Source organism: Populus nigra, chromosome 12, assembly GCF_951802175.1.
Source record: "Populus nigra chromosome 12, ddPopNigr1.1, whole genome shotgun sequence".
NCBI classification, from domain to species: domain Eukaryota; kingdom Viridiplantae; phylum Streptophyta; class Magnoliopsida; order Malpighiales; family Salicaceae; genus Populus; species Populus nigra.
In genome coordinates this window covers 9,155,627-9,177,457 of record NC_084863.1, presented here as the reverse complement: position 1 = coordinate 9,177,457, position 21,831 = coordinate 9,155,627, and the positions used below count along the sequence as shown (strand labels likewise).

Here is a 21,831-nt window from a genome sequence, read left to right as displayed (position 1 = left end):
TGTTTATTTCATGATGTAATAACAGTAATTAAATCGTTAATATTTCAATTAAAAATCATCAATATTAATGTCTTTTTTAATTATTTTATAACCTCAATTTGAAAAGCATTTTTTAACCAAACAAATTAAACTACTTTTTGTTCAATCTCAATTTCAACCACAGTTTTAACTAAACATCTATTTTTTTAAACCATTCTCAATTAAAAATACTTTTTATAGAATAATTTTTTTCAAATCACAACCGCAACCACTACCACAATACCAAACACTCTAAATTTCACAACATGAAGCACGATATGTTAAGTTTTCGTGTTTCTAAAGCACGGAATGTTTAACGTTAAGTTATCACGACATTTTGCATATGGAAATCGAGTAAATAAGAAGCCATTTTTTAAAACGAAATCATAATATATTTGACTAAGTACGGAACTAAACAACCAAACAAAAACCGCTAAACTAGAGAACAGCATTCGAAAGGAAACAATTCCTGCACAACTCGCCAACATTAGTATGCACTACGATGAATCAATCAACAATGCAAAATGTGTCATTTAAACAGTTTGATCCCACCCGTCCATGTGAATACAGTCTTAAGCTGGATCCAACAAACCGTACAAATGATCCTACATCAACCCCTAAATACTCTAAACCTAGCCCAACCAGTAAAGGCAGTAAAGCCAGCAGCCTAACCCCCACACCAAGCCACCTTCATGATCTCACTGGTTCGAAACAAGAAAACTATGGGGAATCAAGGGGAAAATGTTGCATCTGCTCATATACGATGCCCACAGCAACTCCCTGAGTTATATTTCATAAAGTTAGCTTTTGCTGCAAAAATTGCTTTCTATGAATCTAACATCTCATCTTGTATTTCATTAGGGGCAATAAGCCCTGGAATGGAAAGCATTCTTTGTCGCTCTCTTTCCCTCTGAGCAGCAGCCTCTTCAGCGTAGAGATCTTTATTATCCTGTACAAACAACCAAGCATTCAGATTGCACTTGCTATCTCAACCATAGTGGTGAGAAATTGATGGGGATGGGTAATGTTTTTACCCATTACCCATTTATTTTTTAACTAAATTGTTTAAACTATTTTTTACCCATTTTATTATTTGACTTGTAGGGACTTTAATTGCAAAATAATAATAATAATAATATCATTTTCTTTCAAGGACGAAAGTGTATTTACTATGAAGCAGGTAGAAGCAAAAAAACTACCAAAGGATTAATTTATGAGAAAAACATTTTATTTTGGAACTAAAAAAAATCTCAGAAACTAGGATGGATGTCTGCAAAAAGTTCCTTCTCTCTTAAAAAAAAAAGGGGGATTCTATGAATAACCCTTATCCAACCCATTAGCTTTTGCCACCCCTAAAAAACCATATAATTGTGGAAGTCCAGAAGGTCTGTAAAAGACAAGTGTGACCTTCCCTTGTGTGCCCACAAGTATTTAACATCTTTTATACCATTCACTAATTTGTGGGAACGAGGAAGAAAGGAGACAGTTTAAGTAAATGGTTGGCAATTCAAAGAGTTACCTGAGCGGAGAATTCCTTTGATTGCACGAGAAAGTCTCGGATGTGATTCTTAAATGCAGACAGGTCGTTTCTCGACTCAAATAGTCCATTAACAAATTGAGTGACCTGAAAGTGTCTTCATATTAGTGATATCCAATGGATGGCTTTGGAATAAAGACCATAATAAAGTAACAGAAAAAAATATAAATAAATGATCTCACCTCTGATGCAGTCATGTTTGGGAATGATGTACCCAGAAGTTTAATGGTATACTCACGAACAAACATTGCATTATTTGGGTATGAATAAGAGATTGTTGCAGCATCCCACAGAGGCTCTGTCAAAGCACCACTCTCGACCTGAAAGGTGGCATCCTCATTAACCATAGTTGGTCATGCCTAAAACTAGGAAAAGATAAGAACAAGGCACATACCAAGCAAAACAAGTGTTGCAGCACCAAGACATGCAACTTAAAACCAGGTTTGTGAAATGTATCTGTCAAGACAGCAAATATTTCCTGCTCAATTGTCAAAAAGTATGACCTGTAGAACTGATTACAGAACTCTGAAGCCTGTCAAATAACACAGAAGAGTAAACAAAGTATCCCACAGCATGATATTGATAGAACAAGAATGCAAGGGGGAAACGCACCTGAAAGTTCTTCAGCATCTCCACCAATAGGTTTAGACCAGTCTCAGCTATGTTCCTCTCTGTATGACGGAATGCCCATATGATTGAATCCATCACTAGCTTCAGTTGCTGATATTGAATAACATGAAACAAAAGATTTCGATTCAATGGAAGTTTTATAATTGACAATTTTAAAATAATAATATTTTTAAAAAATAGCATTTATCCCAAGGTGTAAAAAGGTTGTTGCTCCTCAAGCTTAGCCTTTTCTGACTAATATAATCGAACTTAGCGGTCCATTCCTTCAATTTTTTCCACTTTTCTAACGTATTTTAATCAAAGAAAACTGTACTCTTCTAAGATCACATAGCAAAACCAATCTAATGAATCATTGCAAGTAGAACTGAGCAACACATTAGGATTGGTAGAAGAAACAAAATAACTTCAAACACAAACCTCACTTGACAAACGAATCAAGGCAGGGAAACAATGTGTAGCAATGGCACGGAGTAATGAGAAGAACTTAAGGCGATGTTCTGGATAATCTTCAAAATTTTTGGTTATCATCTGCAGCACAGAACTACTCATCTCAGCTGCACAACTTCTAATACACAGTTAAAAAAAAAATTCAGCCTTGATCTTATACGCTCATATATATATTGATCTTCAATGGCATATGCTATGCTATGCAATATTTAACACCAACATGAACCAATGCACCTTTTCTGGCCAGATATCAAGAGTGGGAGATATTTTGTGCAGAAGTGCTAAGATGTGCAAGATAGCATTCCTATAAGCAATATTTGATGATAGCATGACATCCTCCTAAGATATAAGCATAGTGTAGGCATAACTAATCTCCAAAAAAAAAAAAACAGAAAAAAAAAGCATCATGTGAGAATTTTTCCACTAACTGCAAGTGGATTATACAATGACAGGGTCTGAACTCCTAACCAAAGATCAATGTAATGTTGCTCTACTGACTTTCCAATGGATATATATATATATATATATATATATATACACAATCTTATTGAATCGATGCTCTTACATTTGGGAAGGGGATTGATTCAGAACATGTATGATTCTCCGGGGAATGAGCTTCACCACGATGTAGCCACTCAATGAGTGATGGACAGGATTGGTTATTCTCCGAAAGAGAGATATGAGCTCAGGTCGGAAGGCTAATAAGGAAAAGATTTCCTAGTGCATAAGGAAGCTAAAAGAGCAAATCATAAATAGAAGAGAATATTGTTGGATAGACTGATACTATACAAGGATCTATTAGTTTTGGATGCTTTTAAACAACTATTGAAACACAATAAGCGAACACTCTGGAATTTTGCATTCCATGCACACACAATAGTCTACCGGTTTCATTGTTCCATCAACTACATTATTTCTGTCCATTTCACAAATTCCTTTTAAACATTAAGATAGAGTTGCAGAAAATCAGTCCTCAACTGCTGTTGCAAGATGTAATGAAATGAAAGATGATGCATTGACAGAAAATTTCAACATATAGAAGCCACATAAACAAGCACAAAGATTTACAGTCCTTGTACTTACCTCCAACGTACACTGGAAAACAGCTTCAAATATTCTAGGTACATCTTCTATCATTGCAGCTTTGTACCTTTGTCCAGAAAAGGAAAACATCAGAAAGAGATATCTGACAGCAGGAAACTAACAGGGAACAGAGCATTTTGCAGTGGTCTATATTGCCTCCAGGCTGCCAGCACAGCAGAGAGTGTGAAGATCTAAGACTGATGCAGCAGCAGCAGCAAAGCCTCAATCCCAAATTAGTTGGGGTTGGCTCAGACTCATTAGTAAAAAATATAAAACTAGCAATGCCTTAAAGAGCAGTGATGTTTAACTGCATATAACACAGATGCAACAAAGGCAACTCTTACTCTATCCATTTGGTCAAGTATAAATGCATGTGCATTTGCAATTTCACAAATAGAGAATCTAACTGTCACCTTCCACCAATGACACTACTGACTAGATGTTTGAGATCAACATTTAGTTAAGTTGATATTAATTAGTCCAACCCTCACACTATCTTTCAACCCATCTACTCATTCAATTAAATTAACAAGAACCACAGGAGCTAGCAGTAAGAAAATTCTCTTGAAGATGAATAAAATCTATCGTGCTACAAGGAGCAGAATGTTCAGATGTAAACACTAAATAATAGTAGATTCAAGAACTACTGATCTGATCTTACACCAAATCATTACATTGCAAGCAAAGAATACTAAGAAAGTGCAACATACTTGTTTATAATTGTTGCAAAAAGTGACAAAACTTCTGATTCTCTAGCATCAGGCAAATTCCTAGCATAATCACCAAGAACAGGATCCATCATTGGGGGCACGAACTGCTTCCCAATTTGTGTCTGGTCTTCGGCCTTGTCCAAAAATGTCTCAATGAGCTTAAGTGTCTCCCTCTTAACAGATCTGTTTGGTAGCACATTAAAAGCCAAATAAATTTTAAATGTCCATTACATCTAAAACAAAACCCAAATGATGACTCACCGCAAAAGTTTCACATAAGATGTTTTAGATGCATAAGGCCCTCCTTCTGCAATACTGCTTGATATAAGCTCACTATACATTCTGCCAATAAAATTTGAAATCAAGAGAAATGTATTAGCTAATAAGAGCAAGCAAAATATCTCTGGCAAGCTCAAAGCTGTTTCTAAAATAGCATTCAAGAAAACAGTGAAAAGCACACCTGTATACGTTAAGCATGTCCAAAAAGATAAGAGAAATTTGGGATAAAAAGTATGTCCCAAGGGCACTTGCAACACTTGTATTGGTCTGCAAACCAACAATGAGTTGAGTCAATGGCATTAGATCATGACATAGCAATAAAATTAACTAGTGAGACACCTAACGAGATCATTTAAGACAGTAGAAAATTAACCTAGGGATGGCAATTTCACCCAACCCACTACGTATTTGGCGTCACAAGGTTACCTGGTTAGGTTGGGTTTTTAACAAGTTTGACCAGAGCCAAAGAAAGCCAAGTGAAAACCCAACCCAGTTTCACCTAGGCATGATATGTGATATCTTCTTATCATAGACATGATTTCTCAAGACAAAAGAGATCTTCCATGATTCACATATCCATATGACCATACTAATTAATATAGATCATTGGTGATGTTTAATGACATAATTATGTATTTTTAAATCACATCTACTGTTAATATTTTAATTGTGACTTCGAAAAATTGAGCATGTTAGATTTTTCAGACTAATTTATAAAGATGTGATTTGGCAGTGTTAAATAAAATTTCAAGAGTGAAAAATGTACTTTAAGAATTTAAAAAATCAAAGTCGGGTATCCGGTCGATATACAACTAATTATCATAATTATTAAACCCAACCCGGTGTCGACCTCAAAAACAAAAGGATTAAAACAATGTTGTTTTAACCAAAAAAATTCTTTTTACAAAAAAAAAACAGGTTGAAGGCCTGGTTTTGACTATGTCAAGGGTCAACCTGGGTTTTTGACTAGGTCAGCTGGTTTTTTCCTTCTATTTTTTCTTCAACCTGGACTAGTTTAGGCCCCAGGCTGGCCAAGTCCCAGGTCGACTTGTCAAGCTGGTTTGGGTTTTATAGCTATGCTAATTATATAAAGTCATTCACCCAAAATGACCAAATGTACATCGAGGGTGGGTGATGATTATGGGTACACCATGTTGAGGGCAAGTACATAAAAAACCCACCCCAATTTGACCTGACCCATCCCTAAATTTCAACCTTGTTTTAAAACAATGGGTAGTAAAAGCCTACATTGAGAAGGTAATTGCAAGTAAATCAAGTTACCAAACTATGACTAAAGGAGAATCATCAAGGTCATTTAAAACAATATCCTTTGTCAAATCCCTTACAAACACGATTTGGATCCTCATAGTGAATTAAAAAAAAAGCCATACCTGCATTATATTAAGGACAGTTCTGATCACATCTTGATCCTTCAGAAAATCTACACTTTGACGTGCCTGCCCGATAATTTCAGCCCATTTCTGGAAAACAATGCAATCTTATTAGCCTCTTAGCTCTTATAAACAAGAATAAAAATACTAAAATGAAACTGATCCTGAATAGCTCTCACGGTTGGCAAGTAAACTGAAGCAATACTCCTATCTGACAGTTTCCAGGCATCCATTTTGTTCGGTCCTAAAATATGTCTGGTAAAGGAATCTATTCTCCAACAAAAACCATCACTTCAAAATACTTACAAATCGAACATAATCATTTCTCATGAAAAGGGAGCAGTTTTCAAACTGTCAGATGGTAATTGATCTTCGAAAAAATCATATGCCAATTTAATTTAATTTGATTATTTAAATGTTTGTCAAATACTGGCTTGGATTTGTTTGGAGATTTTTGTGGCAAGATTTTAAATGGAAAAGAATTGCAATCAAACTAAGTAAACAAAGGAAAAAAAGTTGGATTGTAACTGAACAAGGAACTTTCATATTTTAGTGAGGGGTTCATTAATGTATATATAGGGCCCATCATTATTCGTTACATGGTGAAAATATAGAAAAACCTTGAGACCTTTTTTTCTATATAAAATTATACCTTAAGCTATTTTTATCCTGTGTAGATTTCTTTCACAGAATTGAGAGGAGAGGGGGGGGGGGGATCTCAAACAAACCTGGTTAGGAAGATCCATCAACCTCTGCAGGTATTCATCTCTCTTCTGTGGATCAGATTCTGCTTGAATCATATGGCCAACCTGGTGAAAAAAGAACAAAAGCAAAGGTCACAAGCTTCACACATTTGTAGTGTCAATATGTTAGTCCTCAAAACATATAGATGCATACAGATTCATAAAATGTATGAATCTGATGTGGCTCAAGATCAGCAACAGTCGTTGGTAGGCCTGCTAGAAGTTCAGATACAAATGGCTCACTTTCTCCAACCTGATAACCAGAGAAGCAGCTTATCAATGAATTTTTGATGCATTGCAATTACAACCCAAAGGCAAAGTGCCAGTGGAAAAATATAAGTCACCTGTACAATAACGAATTTCCGCTTGCATTTCTGTACAATTTTCAAGAATGTGTCACAGGCCATGTCCTGGAAAATTTAGAGATGCAAGTTACAGTGAAGCTATACAAGAAAATATAACAAATGCAACACCACACTATAACACATAATTGCTAGTCCTCCAATCACTCAAAGGGGTTTATGTACCACTGATAAATGTGACACAAAAATGATAAGATAGTCTACAGTATATGCAGCCTGTCTAGACAATAGTATATAGATTATAGAGAAAACAAAATCACCTGCACTCCAGGATGAGTTTCATGCATAAATTCAAACAATTTATTGACAACAGTTTTCAAGAACTTCCAGTGAGCTCTGAGAAATCTTGGGTACTGACCAACAACATACCTGCAATCAGGCAATCAGAGCCAGTAAGTTTGAAACAAACAGATATGAAATTTGTGTACTTGTACAACCACATCCCTGACAAATTTACTTTATGCTTCTACAGCTACCAATCTCAGTGGGTACAACCCTTGTCAAGGAACAAGTGTGTACTCAAATTGAAATACAGTCCGTAGAAAAGTTCTACCTGTCTCTCTCCCTATTTTTTTCTTTTTTAAAAACAATTGTGTGCTGGAGAAACATCAGAAAGTGATAACCCCAAATTGGTGATAACTATGAGGTACAAAAAGAATCGAAGACGTATAACTCCACGAAAGAAGCTCTCGAACACCTTCTGCAATCATAAATTCTTACATGATGTTACTTGCAATAACAGCTTTGTTATCTTTCCCTTTCGTGATTTCACATAAATTCAGTAGATCACGAATGACCATCACTAGAAATCTGTTTTCCTGCAACAGAACAAAGATGGTCAAAAGTGTTAATGCATTATTGAAGAACATACGATCATTGCAACAAACAAGTAAGCATTAGCCAATTAAGAAATCTTCAAAATCTGAAATGGTTGGGTTATATAACAATACATCATTAAAGGATTGTGCTCGACCGATTGTCATTGAATTGTTTGGTACTAAACCAAAAATAATATCAAACAGGAAGTGGCAACAGGGAGAAAAGGTATGAAACAGTTGCAAAAAACAAAGCAGAGATTAAAAAGATTTGACAACCAGGATGAAACTACAATCTTAGAAAAGCAAAATAACAATCACCAGCAAGCTTGCTAGTACTAAACTAAAAATTTGAACAGGTGATGTGACATGCTAACAAGTGTTAACATAAATTGCAACCGTTTAATATATGGGCATGGAACACACTCTTTCATATATATGAGATCCCAAAACATTAGGCAATGAACAACAAACAATTAGTATCCATGGAAGAAATTAAGAGGTCATGAAATGATTTATAATGAAGGATCCTATAATATGGCAAGACAATGAGAACACAATTTTTTCTTTTGAATCATGAGAACAAAATTCACGGACATTTCACTGGTATATCATCATCAAGGAGTTATAAGCAAATAAGAAACTAGAATTCCATCACTTCTATATTAGGTCCAGGTTAAAAACAATGTGTCCTCATGCTACAAAAAAATTTCCATTTGTACACGCTACAAAATTTCATACAAAAACTTAAGTGTCTTGAAGGCATTATGCAACTACAAAAAGATCCAAGTGTTAATTGATAAACTTTCCTATTTTGAGTAAGGATATTTCAACAAACTAAGCCTCTATTGATCCAGAAAAGGCAGTTACCTGTTCTTCCATCATGGAACCAGATATGGATCCAATTGCCCAGCATAAAGTGTTCAAATTGTTCCAATTCCAATCTTCACCACTCAGTTGTTTACTTAATTTCTTCAGCATCTGTGTGGCACCGAAAAGGGAAGACAGCAACATCTATATTAAGATACCACACTTCATCGTATAGAAGAGAAGCAAATAAAAAACCAATATACATTCACTAAAGATATGCTTGTTCTCTCATCTGATACCTTAATGTACTATATTCACTATACTCGTTTTTTCATCTGAATATCTTGATGTACTTCACAAAAGAGGTTAAGAAGTAAACAATTCATTTATTAATCACACATTATGAATCTAAAGCTTTAAACTAAAAAGAAAATAGCTGAAAGATGCATGGACAGTATTCCTAAAATAAATTCCACAGTCAATGAGTTCAGTGACAAGCTCTTACCTGCTTTTCAGTATCCTCGTGATCAAGATGTGACAAATAGATTAGTGTTTCCCTCATAATCTGCATAATTGCATTTTGATTAACCTTAGAAACTGGTGTCGTAAAATAGTCGAAAACAGAGAATTAAGGCCAATGCATATATATACTAAAACATAAGATCTCCACAACAAAAACATACCGATACTGAAAAGCAGTTTGAAATTTGACATCCTGCCCATTAACAGAATAGGCCTAGCCTTGGACATTGTTAAAGCAAGCATTACAACTAACAACCAAATGTTAAATGTTTTGAAATCTTGTATTAAAAAAATTTACAGTACCACGGCAAATTATGCACATTATATATAAACCGATCTTTTTCAGCATGTAAAATGAAGCTGCACCAATAAATCATGCCCTATGCACCTCAAGTCTATATCTTGATTATCCACAGTTCAATCACGGACATAAAAGTTTCATTTTTCAAAATTTCAAAATAATCACCAGTACACACTTTAATCAACACTCTATTTGAGCTAGCACAAGGCCCTAAATACACTAATTGATTTCAAAAAAATGCTCCATGTCCATATTCAAAGGCCAATAAGAAATTATTACATAAATGCACCAGCCAAGTAACGATATATCACCTTGTATTGAACAAGAACATCATTATCCTTCATGGTTTCACGAACAATATTACCATTTTCATCTTCAACTATCAAAACCTCCTCAGGTTTAGCCATACGACAGATCATAAGCATTCGCAACTTGGACATTGGAGTAGCATAAAGCTGCCTCCTCTGCAGAATTTGTGACCCTAAACCATCAACCATGCCATGCAGCAAAGGCATCTGCAGATTCCGAGAATTGATAGTCTAGAATCAGTAATCTCCATGGAAGAATGGAAGTGTTAAACAAGAAACTTGTAACCGATTCATAATGATGAAAATGCAAGAATTTCTAATATCTGCACATTATATATGTAAAATGAGAAAACAATGAACTACATGAAGCAGATAAGATTGTCTACAAATATGAGCAGAGTGCAAGACATCAAACAAAATACACAAGAAAATTTTCAAACATCTAAAATATTGTCACGCTTCTTATTGGATATTTACCCACATTTTTTTACTGAAAAATATGTGGGATAAGATAGTATCCCACATGGGAAAAGGCATTTTGAAAAAGGGAGGAGAAGAAATACATAGTAATGGATATCCTCCACAACAAACAAGAAAAAAAAAAAAAACATCAATAAAACATGAGAATACTATCTATATAAAATCGATCCATTAAAGAGACTCCTAGAAAATTTACAGCTACTTCAGGGTTGTCTGAAATATGGTGTATTTCACAAGAGATGCAAAGGGATAATGGTATGTGTTATAGTAAGGCAACGAAAAACAGAAGTCAGAATTAGTAAAAGGAGAACCACAATGCAGCAGAATGACACAATAGCTGAACACCACATTACTCCACTTGCCAACCACCATCTGGTAATAAATACATTCTACCTGCAGTCCCATCATGTTTACAGCCACTGCAGGGTTGTCCAAATTATGGCGTGCCTCGAAAAGCTCCAAAACCAAGGAGTTCCAATAGTCCAAGCACACCTATAAAGCGTGCAAGGCAGCAAGACTAGTCATATTATCAGACTTGGAATTACATAATAATTCACATATACAGACATGCATACTACAACACCAGTACACGTGTGCACCCACACATACACATCGAGAAAGATGAAGGAGAGCAAGAGAAGGAAAATAACTTCACCTTAAAAACTTCTGTGTCATCAACATAACAGATGTTAATTAGATACTCGAGACCCATTAGCAGAGCAGTTATGTTCTCCTGCGTAGACTCCAGCACTTGAATATGAGACTGCAAAGAGATGAAGGCATCTGTAATTTCATCTCTTTAACAGGGTAAACATTTTTTTTTTAACAGGATATACATGCAATCTTGAGACAATGCCTAGAGGCCTTGATGCAAAATACAGAGAAAGCAAAAATATCTCAAGCTAAGCACACAAATTCTACCATATGGATCTGCTTTGCAAACTCATCATGACCCAAAATTGCATCAACAGTCAAGTTCAAAATATTCCATCAACAAGCAATGAGCTCACATATGAGATTAACCTGTTTTTTTTCCTGAATGATAGCACATTTAAGTCATCTTTTTTGTCTTGTTCTATGAAACATAACAGAGATTTCTCAATTCAACAGTACAGCAGTTGGAAACAAATTGGAATCATTTTGATGGGGACAACAAAAGCAGAAATTGTCTTTTTCTGGACAAGGTTATTTCAGTAAATTTCCAGATTCACTGGAAAATTGTCTAGGTCTAGTATTTTAGTTCTCTTAAAGTTATTAGGTTTTCCTATTCTAAATAGGACTAGGTAGTGTTGTCAAAGGCAAAAGGCGCCAAGCTTGTAAGAAGCTCGAGGCGCTAGGCGCATGCCCGAAAGAACGAAGGCGATATGCTATAAATTAAAAAAATATATATATTATATTATATTATATAAATCTAAAATATTTATCTTCCCAATTAAAATTAGATTATTAGAAAATCAAAAGAAAATATAAATTACCATTACAGTCATATAAAGTTATATGTTAAGTAGGAAGTACCAAATAGATTAAAAGTAAAATTAAATATCATCATCATTATTCATTAATCTTCGAAAACATCTCCATCCATGATTTCCTCTCCTTCACTTGAATCCTCCATATTCTCCATTTCATGATTACAGTCAAACTCCTCATCTCTCAAACTATATAGCACTTGTTTAGAAAAAATTAAAGTATTAACTATACAGATGTGTTGTTCTTTGACTCCCACTGTTGAAAAAAGAAAGTGTGGTTGGTGTTTCTCTTCTAAGTGTCCTTCATTGTCCATTTGTCTCCCACTTTAATGATTTTTTTACCATAATCTTTGTTTTTTACAAAAACAAAAAAAAAAACCCTAAGTTGTTTCTTGTGGTAAATTTAAAAAACAAATGGAGAAATAAGTCAACATAAATCATTTTAAAAAAATCCAACAAAAAAGGAAGAGCTTCAAGCAGGCACTAGCCTTAGTGCCTTGCACCCACTCACAAGGCGCCCGCCTAGGCGATGCCTCATTGAAATCCAACACCTAAGGCTAATAAAGGCATTGGGGCCTTGCCTCGCCTCGCCTAGGCGAGCGCCTCGGCACCTCTTGACAACACCGTGACTAGTTATGTTGGAGGTTTAGGATCCCAAGTCCTTATTAGATTAGGAATGCTAAAACTCTATAAATAAGCATGTAATCTTCCAATATTTTGACTACAGTTGATGAATAAAATTCCAGCAATTTGCTTTTGATTGTGTTACTCAATCTCCCTTAGGTGTGACTCCTAAAAACCCTAGGTCTGAAGCTTAGGTTTTTTACCATAATCTTTGTTTTTTACAAAAAAAAACCCTAAGTTGTTTCTTGGGGTAAATTTTAAAAAATGGAGAAATAGGTCAAAACATAAATCATTTAAAAAAAATCCAACAAGAAAGGAAGAGCTTCAAGCAGGCACTAGCCTTAGTGCCTTGCACCCACTCACAAGGCGCCTACCTAGGCGACGCCTCATTGAAATCCAACGCCTAAGGCTAATAAAGGCATTGGGGCCTCGCCTCGCCTAGGCAAGCTCCTCGGCTCCTCTTGACAACACCAGGACTAGTTATGTTGGAGGTTTAGGATCCCAAGTCCTTATTAGATTAGGAATGCTAGAACTCTATAAATAAGCATTTAATCTTTCAATATTTTGACTACAGTTGATGAATAAAATTCCAGCAATTTGCTTTTGATTGTGTTACTCAATCTCCCTTAGGTGTGACTCCTAAAAACCCTAGGTCTGAAGCTTAGGTTTTTCTGTCCTCTAGTTGTGACTCCTACTCCTAGAAACCCTATTAGTGTGACTAATAGTTTATACAATTCCCAGCATACAAAACCCTTCAATCTAACCTTAAAACACTTACCAATAATCCCTAAACAACCTCTCACACACACCTAATCAACCCTACAACAATTACCCATCAAAGATTCAGCCTAAATTCTCCTAAAATTACTTTCCACGCCACTGTTGATAGCCCTAAACAGCCATGAAATGCAGATCCAGAACAGCCCTCAAAGCTATCCTGCATCACATTTCTATGTCAAACATGTCCTTATCTTGGGCCACATTTTGTGAGAGGTTCAGAAACCATATCATCTCTTACAATTTTAACCCACCCCAACAAAGGTCCCTCCTCTGCTCTCATTGTCCATTGATTCCATTCTAATCAAAACAACCACATTGCTAACCATTACTGACATCCAAGAGTCTAATTATATCTAACATATGTGTGTTAAAACTACTTAGAACAAAAGGTGATTATTGTCAAGAAGCAATCAAAACAAAAACTACAAAACCATAATTTTTCTTTGTTCTAATATTCACATTAGCATTTCTTAGGCTAAGCCCTTGAGAATTTACAAGAGGAATTATTAACTTGCTGAGAAATGAATACTACCTTATAAAATGAGGTGAAAAACAGCGCCAGATTCTGAATGAATGCCTAAGCATGCAACAAAAAAGTCAAGAGAAAATCAGTATCGAACATTAATCCTTGAGAGAACAAATTGCATTTTATTAGCAACACAGACTTGTTCTTCACTAGATCCATTTGCATAAGCCTCTGGGATATTAGTGGTTAGTGGAAGAATAGCCTACAAAAAAATAAAAAAAATAAAAAAGAGGAAACAGAAGCAGCTTAGAAACAGATATCACAATTATATAAATTGATAAGCATATCCCAATTGGGTTGGAGTTCCCATATCTGAACTAAGATGCCCCATTGTACCTGCAACTGGACCATGAAAAAATTATACATCTTAACATACTGTATGTTATAGAAATCCCCAAAATTAAGAGCCGCAACCTGAAAATTTCAGACAATAAACCAATCAACACTTAACAGTCCACGAGAAAACATTCTTCTTTTGAAATGTTAACAGCATACCTCTGTCAAACACTGAAGGGTAAGGTTCCGATAAGATGGCATTGGAAAAAATTTCAGAAGTGTTTCAAGCTGTAAAGCATAGCAGGAAGACAAAATGTGATGTGAGTACATACCATGAGAACAAGAATAACTAATGCAAGTTGACACCTATAAATCCAATTGTTTCTGTAACAACTATTCTTTTCATGAAATTTTCTGTCTGAAAGCTATTCATGAAGATTTTACATACAATATTACATACCAAGGGAGATTCAAAAATATAACCCAAAGGAATCCAAGAAAGAAAAGCATGCAAGGTGGACAATGTTGCTCGAATAAGCTCGGTTCTTTGGGAAGCTGACAAGACATACAAGCATAGCTCATGGATGAGTTGAAACTCGCTGTAAACAACCAAACACAACTCTTAGTGAAATAAATTGCACAAATACATAACAAAAAAAGGGACAGTATGATAACAGAGAAGAGGTCAAGAAGAATTGCTGCAGTTTCATATAACATAAGTTGTCAGTGAAGTCCAAGCAATACACACACCAAGACTAGGGAAGCAGCACATTCTAAACAATCATTACAAAGTTATATTGGCACACCATTTACCAATAAGCTAACTGTCAAGAATCAAGCAAGAAAACAAAGCATTTCAAGAAATACTCGAATGAAAGACAAGTGATATTTGTCTCATTGTTTAACACTAGGTCAAGATGACTCCCACCATTTCCAACTTAAGTTAGAAACTAAACTCAAAAAAATCAAACAACTAGAATTCCTGTAGATTTCAGCAGCTGCTGGTGCCAATATTAACTGCCTTCGTGTGCACAGACACAAAAACACAATAAACACATATAGAGTAGCTTTGGGGGAGCTTTATGTTTAGGGCTGACATGTGAACAAGAACGAGCTCCATTTGGATAGACATATAGAATATTACAGTGTTCATTGTATTTTATTTTCTTGGAATTATGATCAAGAAACATAAGAAAGGTGCTTAGTTGTAGTTGTTTTAGTAGAAAATTTCAATTATACGGTCTTTGGCATTATATCACACAAATCATATGCATGGTTAATTAAAGTGTTTGTCACATAAAAGAAATTAGAATGATCGACATTGTTATTTATAATTTTTTTTACAATGGTTTCCATTTTGAAACACCATGGATTTTGGTTCTGTGAAGTGAGGGATTTCAGAAACTTATAAATGATGATCTGAATTGAAAAACAAGCCATGCAAAAACAACTAGTTTTTATGTGTGACTATCCTGTAACTTCAAACCTCCACAAGGAAATAGATGGCACTACAGCACCTAGAGAAGTGAAAGCCCAAAGCAATTACCTGTTTAATGATTGTTTAAGCTCTTTGATCTTCTGTTGAGTCATCTCTCCTCGTGAGAAATCAAAAACTTCTTCACTAAGAAGCTGCAATAGCTTATATTAGCTACATATTGCAAAACAAAGTATCATCCAAATATGTGTTTATGTACAGAGAGGAGAGAGAGAGAGAGAGAGAGAGAGAGAGAGACTTACTTTCAATATAACCATGCAATTCTCACAAATAGTTTCACTAGTTTTTGCTGCAGCAACAAGATCAGGGATAAAGCTTCGCCATCTAGCAGGCCACTCATGCTTGAGTATCTATATATGATCAGTTACAGAAATTATTCATGTTATAATAAGGTAATAACATGTGTTTGAATAAAACAAACCAAAACAAGCATTAACTATCAGTACAGAAATTATTCATGTTATAATAAGGTAATAAAATGTGTTCAAATAAACCAAACCAAAACTTACATTAATTAACGCTAAAAATATAAATAGAAAACTTAAAATTTTAATCTGAATAATAACTGAGAATTAAAGATTTCTTGAATTAAATGAAAACTTGAAAAACCACACTAGAGTGACTAGTTATAAATAAAAAGCAATCCCAAAATAAGCGTCTCCAATTGCTATAATATAGTGCATGGCACGAGATAGGATATCCAAAAAATCACCAAAACTAACCATCAATGGATTCTTAGTTTTAATCATACCTGAACCAAAGTAACATTGAGCTTGTTTACATATAGCCTTTCCATCCGAAAAGAGGCCTCATTACTTGAAAGCTATGTAAGAGAAAAAAATGGTAAAATTATCAATAACAGGTAACATGAAGTTCAAGTTATGAAAGAACATAGTGAAGCTCAATCATTCCCAAAACTACAGCTTTGAGAAGTAAATACCTGTACAATGACTTCAGAAATGTAATTTTTCATTCCATCTCGTTGTTCGACAGGCAATGCATTCCATCTATACTTTATAACGCCCTCTAGGACCTACATAAAAATGTAAAACATCCAAAAACAGCTGCTCAGTCACTTGGTTCTCCAAAGCACTAAATCATCATCTAGTTAATTGCCAATACCACAAAAGTAAATGCATCAATCCACATCTTGGACAAGACTTACAGAAAAAACACAGAATAATCTCTTGTAAAATCATCACCTCAAAGATATGAGTAAACAAAAATAAATGAATAAATAAATACTCCATAATGTATGCATTACATTGCATAAATTACAGAACTCCCCTTTCATGTGAAAAGGGTAGCTATGGACTTATTTTAGAAAAAATACAGAAGAAGAGTCAAAGCAAAAGGACATATATTCTCCCTAATTTCTATTGCAGATGAAGAAAAAACATTATTTAATATCAGTCTTGAGCCTTTTAAACATCATCAATTTGTGCCTTTTCCCTTGAGAGTAATAGGCTTCCTGTACATAAGCCAGACATCACCTTTGAGGTCTATAAGCTTCCTGTATGTTTTGTAGACATCAGTCATTAGGTTGTTCCTTTTATTAACACAACCAAGAAAATAATCCCCTAGGCTAAAGCCAAAAGAAAAGGGTATTCTTATGTTTATTTCCATTGCTTCTAGCCGTACCTCAAACAATATCTATTTTAGTAGATCATTAGATGTGTAAGCAATGGATGAGCATCCATAATTCCGACCCTGAGAAGGCATACAGACTCATCCACAAACATTTTATCGTGTCTACACTCGGCATAGTCCATCCAACCACTGATAGGGTATGTGAGGCTGCCCTCCTATGTCCTTGCAGGATCTTGGTGCATCTATAGTACTAGCACCTGGGCATATATCCAGGAGTATCATGCCAGTGACAAGAGAGAGACCATCTTGAAAGTTCTTGAGGAGGTAATTTGACCATAGCAGATGTCTTTATGCCCCATGATGTTTCTGAAAGATCTTTTTCAGCATCATCCAAATGGCTAAATTAACCTTCTATTCAATTCCTATAAGCATGTATAACAATCAAGCAATGCGCAATTTCTTTGCAGGAATGGTAGAAATGAAAACAGGATTCAGGTCAAAAGCTCAAGGCGGCACATGACTCTCTTCTACACATTGAAACACACATGCCTCTTTCATACAAATTGGAAACATCATTTTCTATCACTACAATGGTAGATAAAAGATTGGTTGTACAGCACAAGTGAGAATTAGAGCTAAGTTCTGTTAGGTTCTTTACTACAACATCTCAAAAACTGATAAAAAGAAAACAAGTCATCAAGCACCAACTACCATAATACTAGCTCAGTCACAACAGATGAATGCAACAGTCTCAGCTAGATTTAAACAAATATATATAAAAGTGTTCTAGAGCTTTCACAAGTAATGCCTACAGCTAGATGCCAAATTATGACTAAAATATCTGTAACAGCAGACAACAAAGTTGAACCCATGATGACTTGCTTCATAATTTACAAAAAGAATATCCTCCTAAGCAATAAATAAAAAAACAAAATTCCAATATATCATATAACAACTAACCTGCAAGGCAAAGAACTTGGTGTTGAGGTTCTTTGTATTTTGTAGAATGTGCACCACTTGGAGCCACATATCTGGATTGTTTTGCAAGTCCTGCAAAATACGGTCAGCAGCTACCCTCTGTAGACAATAGAGAGGGGAGAAATTTAGCTCTGCAAGCAAAACCAAAACAACCAAAAACAGGAACCAAATTCGAAGACGTCTAGTAAAAAATGAGAAACACCAACCCCCGGTGCAATAGACAATTTGAGCAACAATAATAATCATTATTACCGCATTTCAAATTCAAAATAGAAATAAACCCATCTTTGAAACAAAATATAATACACTTCCATTCAATAATAATTAAGCAGGTCGCTCGCCCGTTCCTTCGTCCGTTTATTTTCACACTTTACAGTACCAAATACAACATAAATAGCAAAATCCCTCTTAAGAGAGCTTTAAACCCTAAAAAAATATATAAAGTCCATTGCTGACTAGCTAAGTAGAAACACTCTTACTAAACCCTAAACCTGGGATTGAAGAAGAGTTGAATTGTTATATAGGCCTTCGCATTTGAAATGGAATAAAGAAAACCTGACCTCTTCTTTGGATCCAGTGCCATAGAAGGCAGCTACAGTAGCATCCAGTAAAGGAACATCAATCGCTTGACTTAAATCCCTAAATTTCTCGGCCGCCATAACCAAAGAAGCCATTATTACTGGATTTCAAACCCGCACAAAAACCCTCGCTGCTTCCACCACTGCTACTTCGACCAGCAAACCCTAAGAGAGAGACTAAACGGGAAGGCGGTGTTTCTAGAGAGGGAAAAAAGAGAGAGAAAGTGGAAGGGTTTTATGTTCGTTGTAGTGAGCGAACAGTTTAGAGAGAGAGAGAGAGAGAGAGAGAGAGAGAGGATGATTTATATTTATATATGCGCGAAAGACTGCTTGAATTTTAAGCAGAGAGGGGGAGAGATATAGACTTTGAATTTCTAGCTTTTTTATTTCACTTTCCTTTTCTCAATTTTTCATTTAATTCATTAATAAAAAAGCTTGTCAATCCCTAAAATTTTAAATTTTGATTCAATAGAACCCTCTTACAGTAGTTTGATAAGATCAAACTTCTACTTTTAGTTAATATTTAAATGATATCGCATACATAATTAAAAATATAAAATATAAAATTTGTTATTTTTTAATATTGTTTATATTGAAAATGAAGAAAAATCATGAAATAATTTGAAAAGTTATGAAAACCACTAAAGATTAGAACTGTAATAAAAGAAACCCTAAAGCTCAAAGGAAGACTATTTTTACGTTTTTGTAATGTTACAAGGAAATAATCATCAACTAATAAATCAACAATATGGTGACAAAACCAATAATCACTAACAAACATAAAACCAATAATCATTAATTAATAAATCAATAGTATATTTGATAAAAACAATTGATATTACTATCAATTATTTGTTACAGGGTTTGATTAATCAAATTAAAAGATTGAAATAAAATTTTTAAATATGCATTACAAATGATTTATAATTATACTATTTACTAATCATATTTTAAAGGAAAAAATTGAATAAACATGTATTTGATAATGAGTTCTTTAAATAAATCCTTTTCTTTTTATTTTTTTATGTTCAATTTTTAATTTGTGTTTGTTATTAAGATTTAACTTGTTATAGTGGAAATTTAGGCAGGTAAAAAAATAATAAAAGAGTTGTTAATATAATCATGACATAAGGGTTTTGTTATTAAAAAAATATAAAAATTATCCTGAAATATTTTACTTATCACAGGTTGTTAAGAGTTTGTTTTAATAACCATGTTGTAAGTTATGCTTTATATTATGTTGTATAAGTTAATATATCTGTTTATTATCATGGTAAAAACTAAATGAACCTAAAAAAAAATGATTTTGGATTTGGACAAAAAAAGAGTCTTAATCCTCACTTTTGACGATAACAAGCTTTGGATATAAAAGGAAGGTAAATGATTACTGAACATGCAATGAGTTGAATTAACCTAGCATAAATTTGCTCACTTTGGAAAAAAGAAAATGTATTTTTAAAAGCAAACATTTGTTTAAAAATACCAAGGCATAACAAAAACAAAACAAAACACATATTGATAGATCACGAAGACTTAAAAAGCCTAATTCAAGATATCTTGATGTGTTAACCACAAAACAAGGAAGATCAAGTCAGATTGATGTTAATGTTAGAGTTGGAGCTATTCAAAAGAAAGGAAGTCATGAACCAGATGCTTGTCTTTAGGCGTAGGGTTAGGAAATATTGTTAAGTTTGTTTAAAGGTTAGTTAAAATTATTTAGGAGATAGTCATTGGTTGATTTCTTTATATAACTCTTTAGGACAAGTAGTTTAGGTATATAATTTGATTGTAATCATGGTGTTATCTCCAGCATAAATTGGAGAGTTATTTAGCAATTTACTATTTTAGTTTGAGTCAATTTTTGGGTTCTATCATATTTGGTATCAAAGCAGATTATAGCCACTAACAAAAAGAGACTTGACAGGCTAGAGTTTGAATTTCTAGAGGTACATGATGGCTTGATGAGATCAACAGCTGAGACGGGGGAGACACAAGTTCAAATGTAATGGATGGAGGGCCAATTAAACGAGGTCCTTAACTCTTTATCTGGATTTTGTCTTTCTTGGGAAAAATCATCCTAGAATTATGGTGAGAAAGGCACTAGTTCTTGAGGAGAGCACACTAAAAAAGGAGGGTTCCACTAGCACAACCACTCATGATTTACCAAGATGGATTTTCCAAATTTTTTTGGTGATGACCCAACTAAATGGCTTAATAAAGCTTCTCGGTACTTTAAATTTCAAGAGACTGTGGAGGAACAGAAGGTTACTCTAGCATCTTTTCACCTAGAGGATGAAGCCAACAGTGATGGCAATAGCTCAAACGGGTTCAAAAAAAAATAAGGGACTAAAGATTACTTCGAGCTTATTTGAATGGGAGATCATAACTCGTTTTGATCCTACTATGAGTGCTTTGATGAAGCCTTGTTCTGAGTTAAGCAAACTAGTACTCTTAGGGACTATCAATGTGAATTTAAGAGGTTGGCCAACAGGGTTGTTGAGTGGCCTCAATCAGCCCTTATTGGCACTTTCATTGAAGGCCTAAGGGATGAAATTACAGATAAGGTGCACATGGCTAAACCATAAACTTTGCGAGAAGCTATTAAGATAGCCAATATGAAAGATAACCAGCTCATAAGAAGATGAAGACAAAGGTAAACAGAAGCAGTATGACCTGCACTTCCATAGCGCCTTCTCGTAGCACCACCATTTTTAACAACACCTGCAAATCCAAAATAGGTGGTTAGCTTTCTAGTTAAGTGTCTATCATGGGAAGAAATGTAGTGAAGAAGAGATAGAGGCCTCTACTTCAACTGCAACAAACATTTCACCCCTAGCCATAGGTGTCAGACCCTACAATTGTTTTTATTGAAGAAGGAGAAGACAAGGAGGGTGAAACTAATGGACATGGACTCAAATTTGGGAAAATAACTAAAGAGTTCGAGCAAAAAGTAGGAGGAGAGCAAACATAAATCACCCCCTATGTTTTTCAAGTTGGAAGGGACCTCGTACCATAAAATTGCAGGCATTCATTGGTAAACAACATGTTACTATGCTGGTTGACAGTGGCTCGGGCCATA

At 34.7% G+C, this 21,831-nt stretch overlaps 1 protein-coding gene across 2 annotated transcripts; it reads right to left on the bottom strand.

Annotated features, from left to right (window-relative positions):
• Positions 1-484: 484 nt before the first annotated feature.
• LOC133669754 (protein EXPORTIN 1A) lies at positions 485-19,081 on the bottom strand. Of its 2 annotated transcripts, none has more exons than XM_062090019.1 (32): positions 18,735-19,081; positions 18,157-18,273; positions 16,547-16,639; positions 16,358-16,429; positions 15,849-15,956; positions 15,658-15,740; positions 14,572-14,710; positions 14,331-14,399; positions 14,172-14,249; positions 13,975-14,037; positions 13,842-13,886; positions 11,092-11,199; positions 10,827-10,928; positions 9,960-10,163; positions 9,331-9,390; positions 8,886-8,996; positions 7,921-8,018; positions 7,461-7,569; positions 7,183-7,248; positions 6,993-7,091; positions 6,824-6,904; positions 6,096-6,185; positions 4,886-4,971; positions 4,687-4,767; positions 4,426-4,608; positions 3,716-3,782; positions 2,603-2,713; positions 2,168-2,275; positions 1,950-2,087; positions 1,738-1,875; positions 1,538-1,642; positions 485-967 (listed from the first exon to the last, which is right to left on the bottom strand). In XM_062090019.1, the coding sequence occupies exons 1-32, from the start codon at positions 18,846-18,848 to the stop codon at positions 845-847; spliced, it is 3,249 nt and encodes a 1,082-aa protein (XP_061946003.1). In that variant the 5' UTR covers positions 18,849-19,081; the 3' UTR covers positions 485-844. The 2 variants fall into 2 exon arrangements, with proteins under 2 accessions (XP_061946003.1, XP_061946004.1); XM_062090020.1 differs by having other exon boundaries at positions 10,830-10,928.
• Between the last annotated feature and the right edge of the window lie 2,750 nt (positions 19,082-21,831).

Excerpts from the sequence above, each read along its gene's own strand:
- LOC133669754 (XM_062090019.1), bottom strand. The coding sequence starts at position 18,848 with ATGGCTTCTTTGGTTATGGCGGCCGAGAAATTTAGGGATTTAAGTCAA. Across the intron at positions 7,249-7,460 it reads AAACTCATCCTGGAGTGCAG|GACATGGCCTGTGACACATT; the intron begins GTGATTTTGTTT and ends TAAATTTTCCAG. Across the intron at positions 4,972-6,095 it reads CTGTCCTTAATATAATGCAG|ACCAATACAAGTGTTGCAAG; the intron begins GTATGGCTTTTT and ends GTTGGTTTGCAG.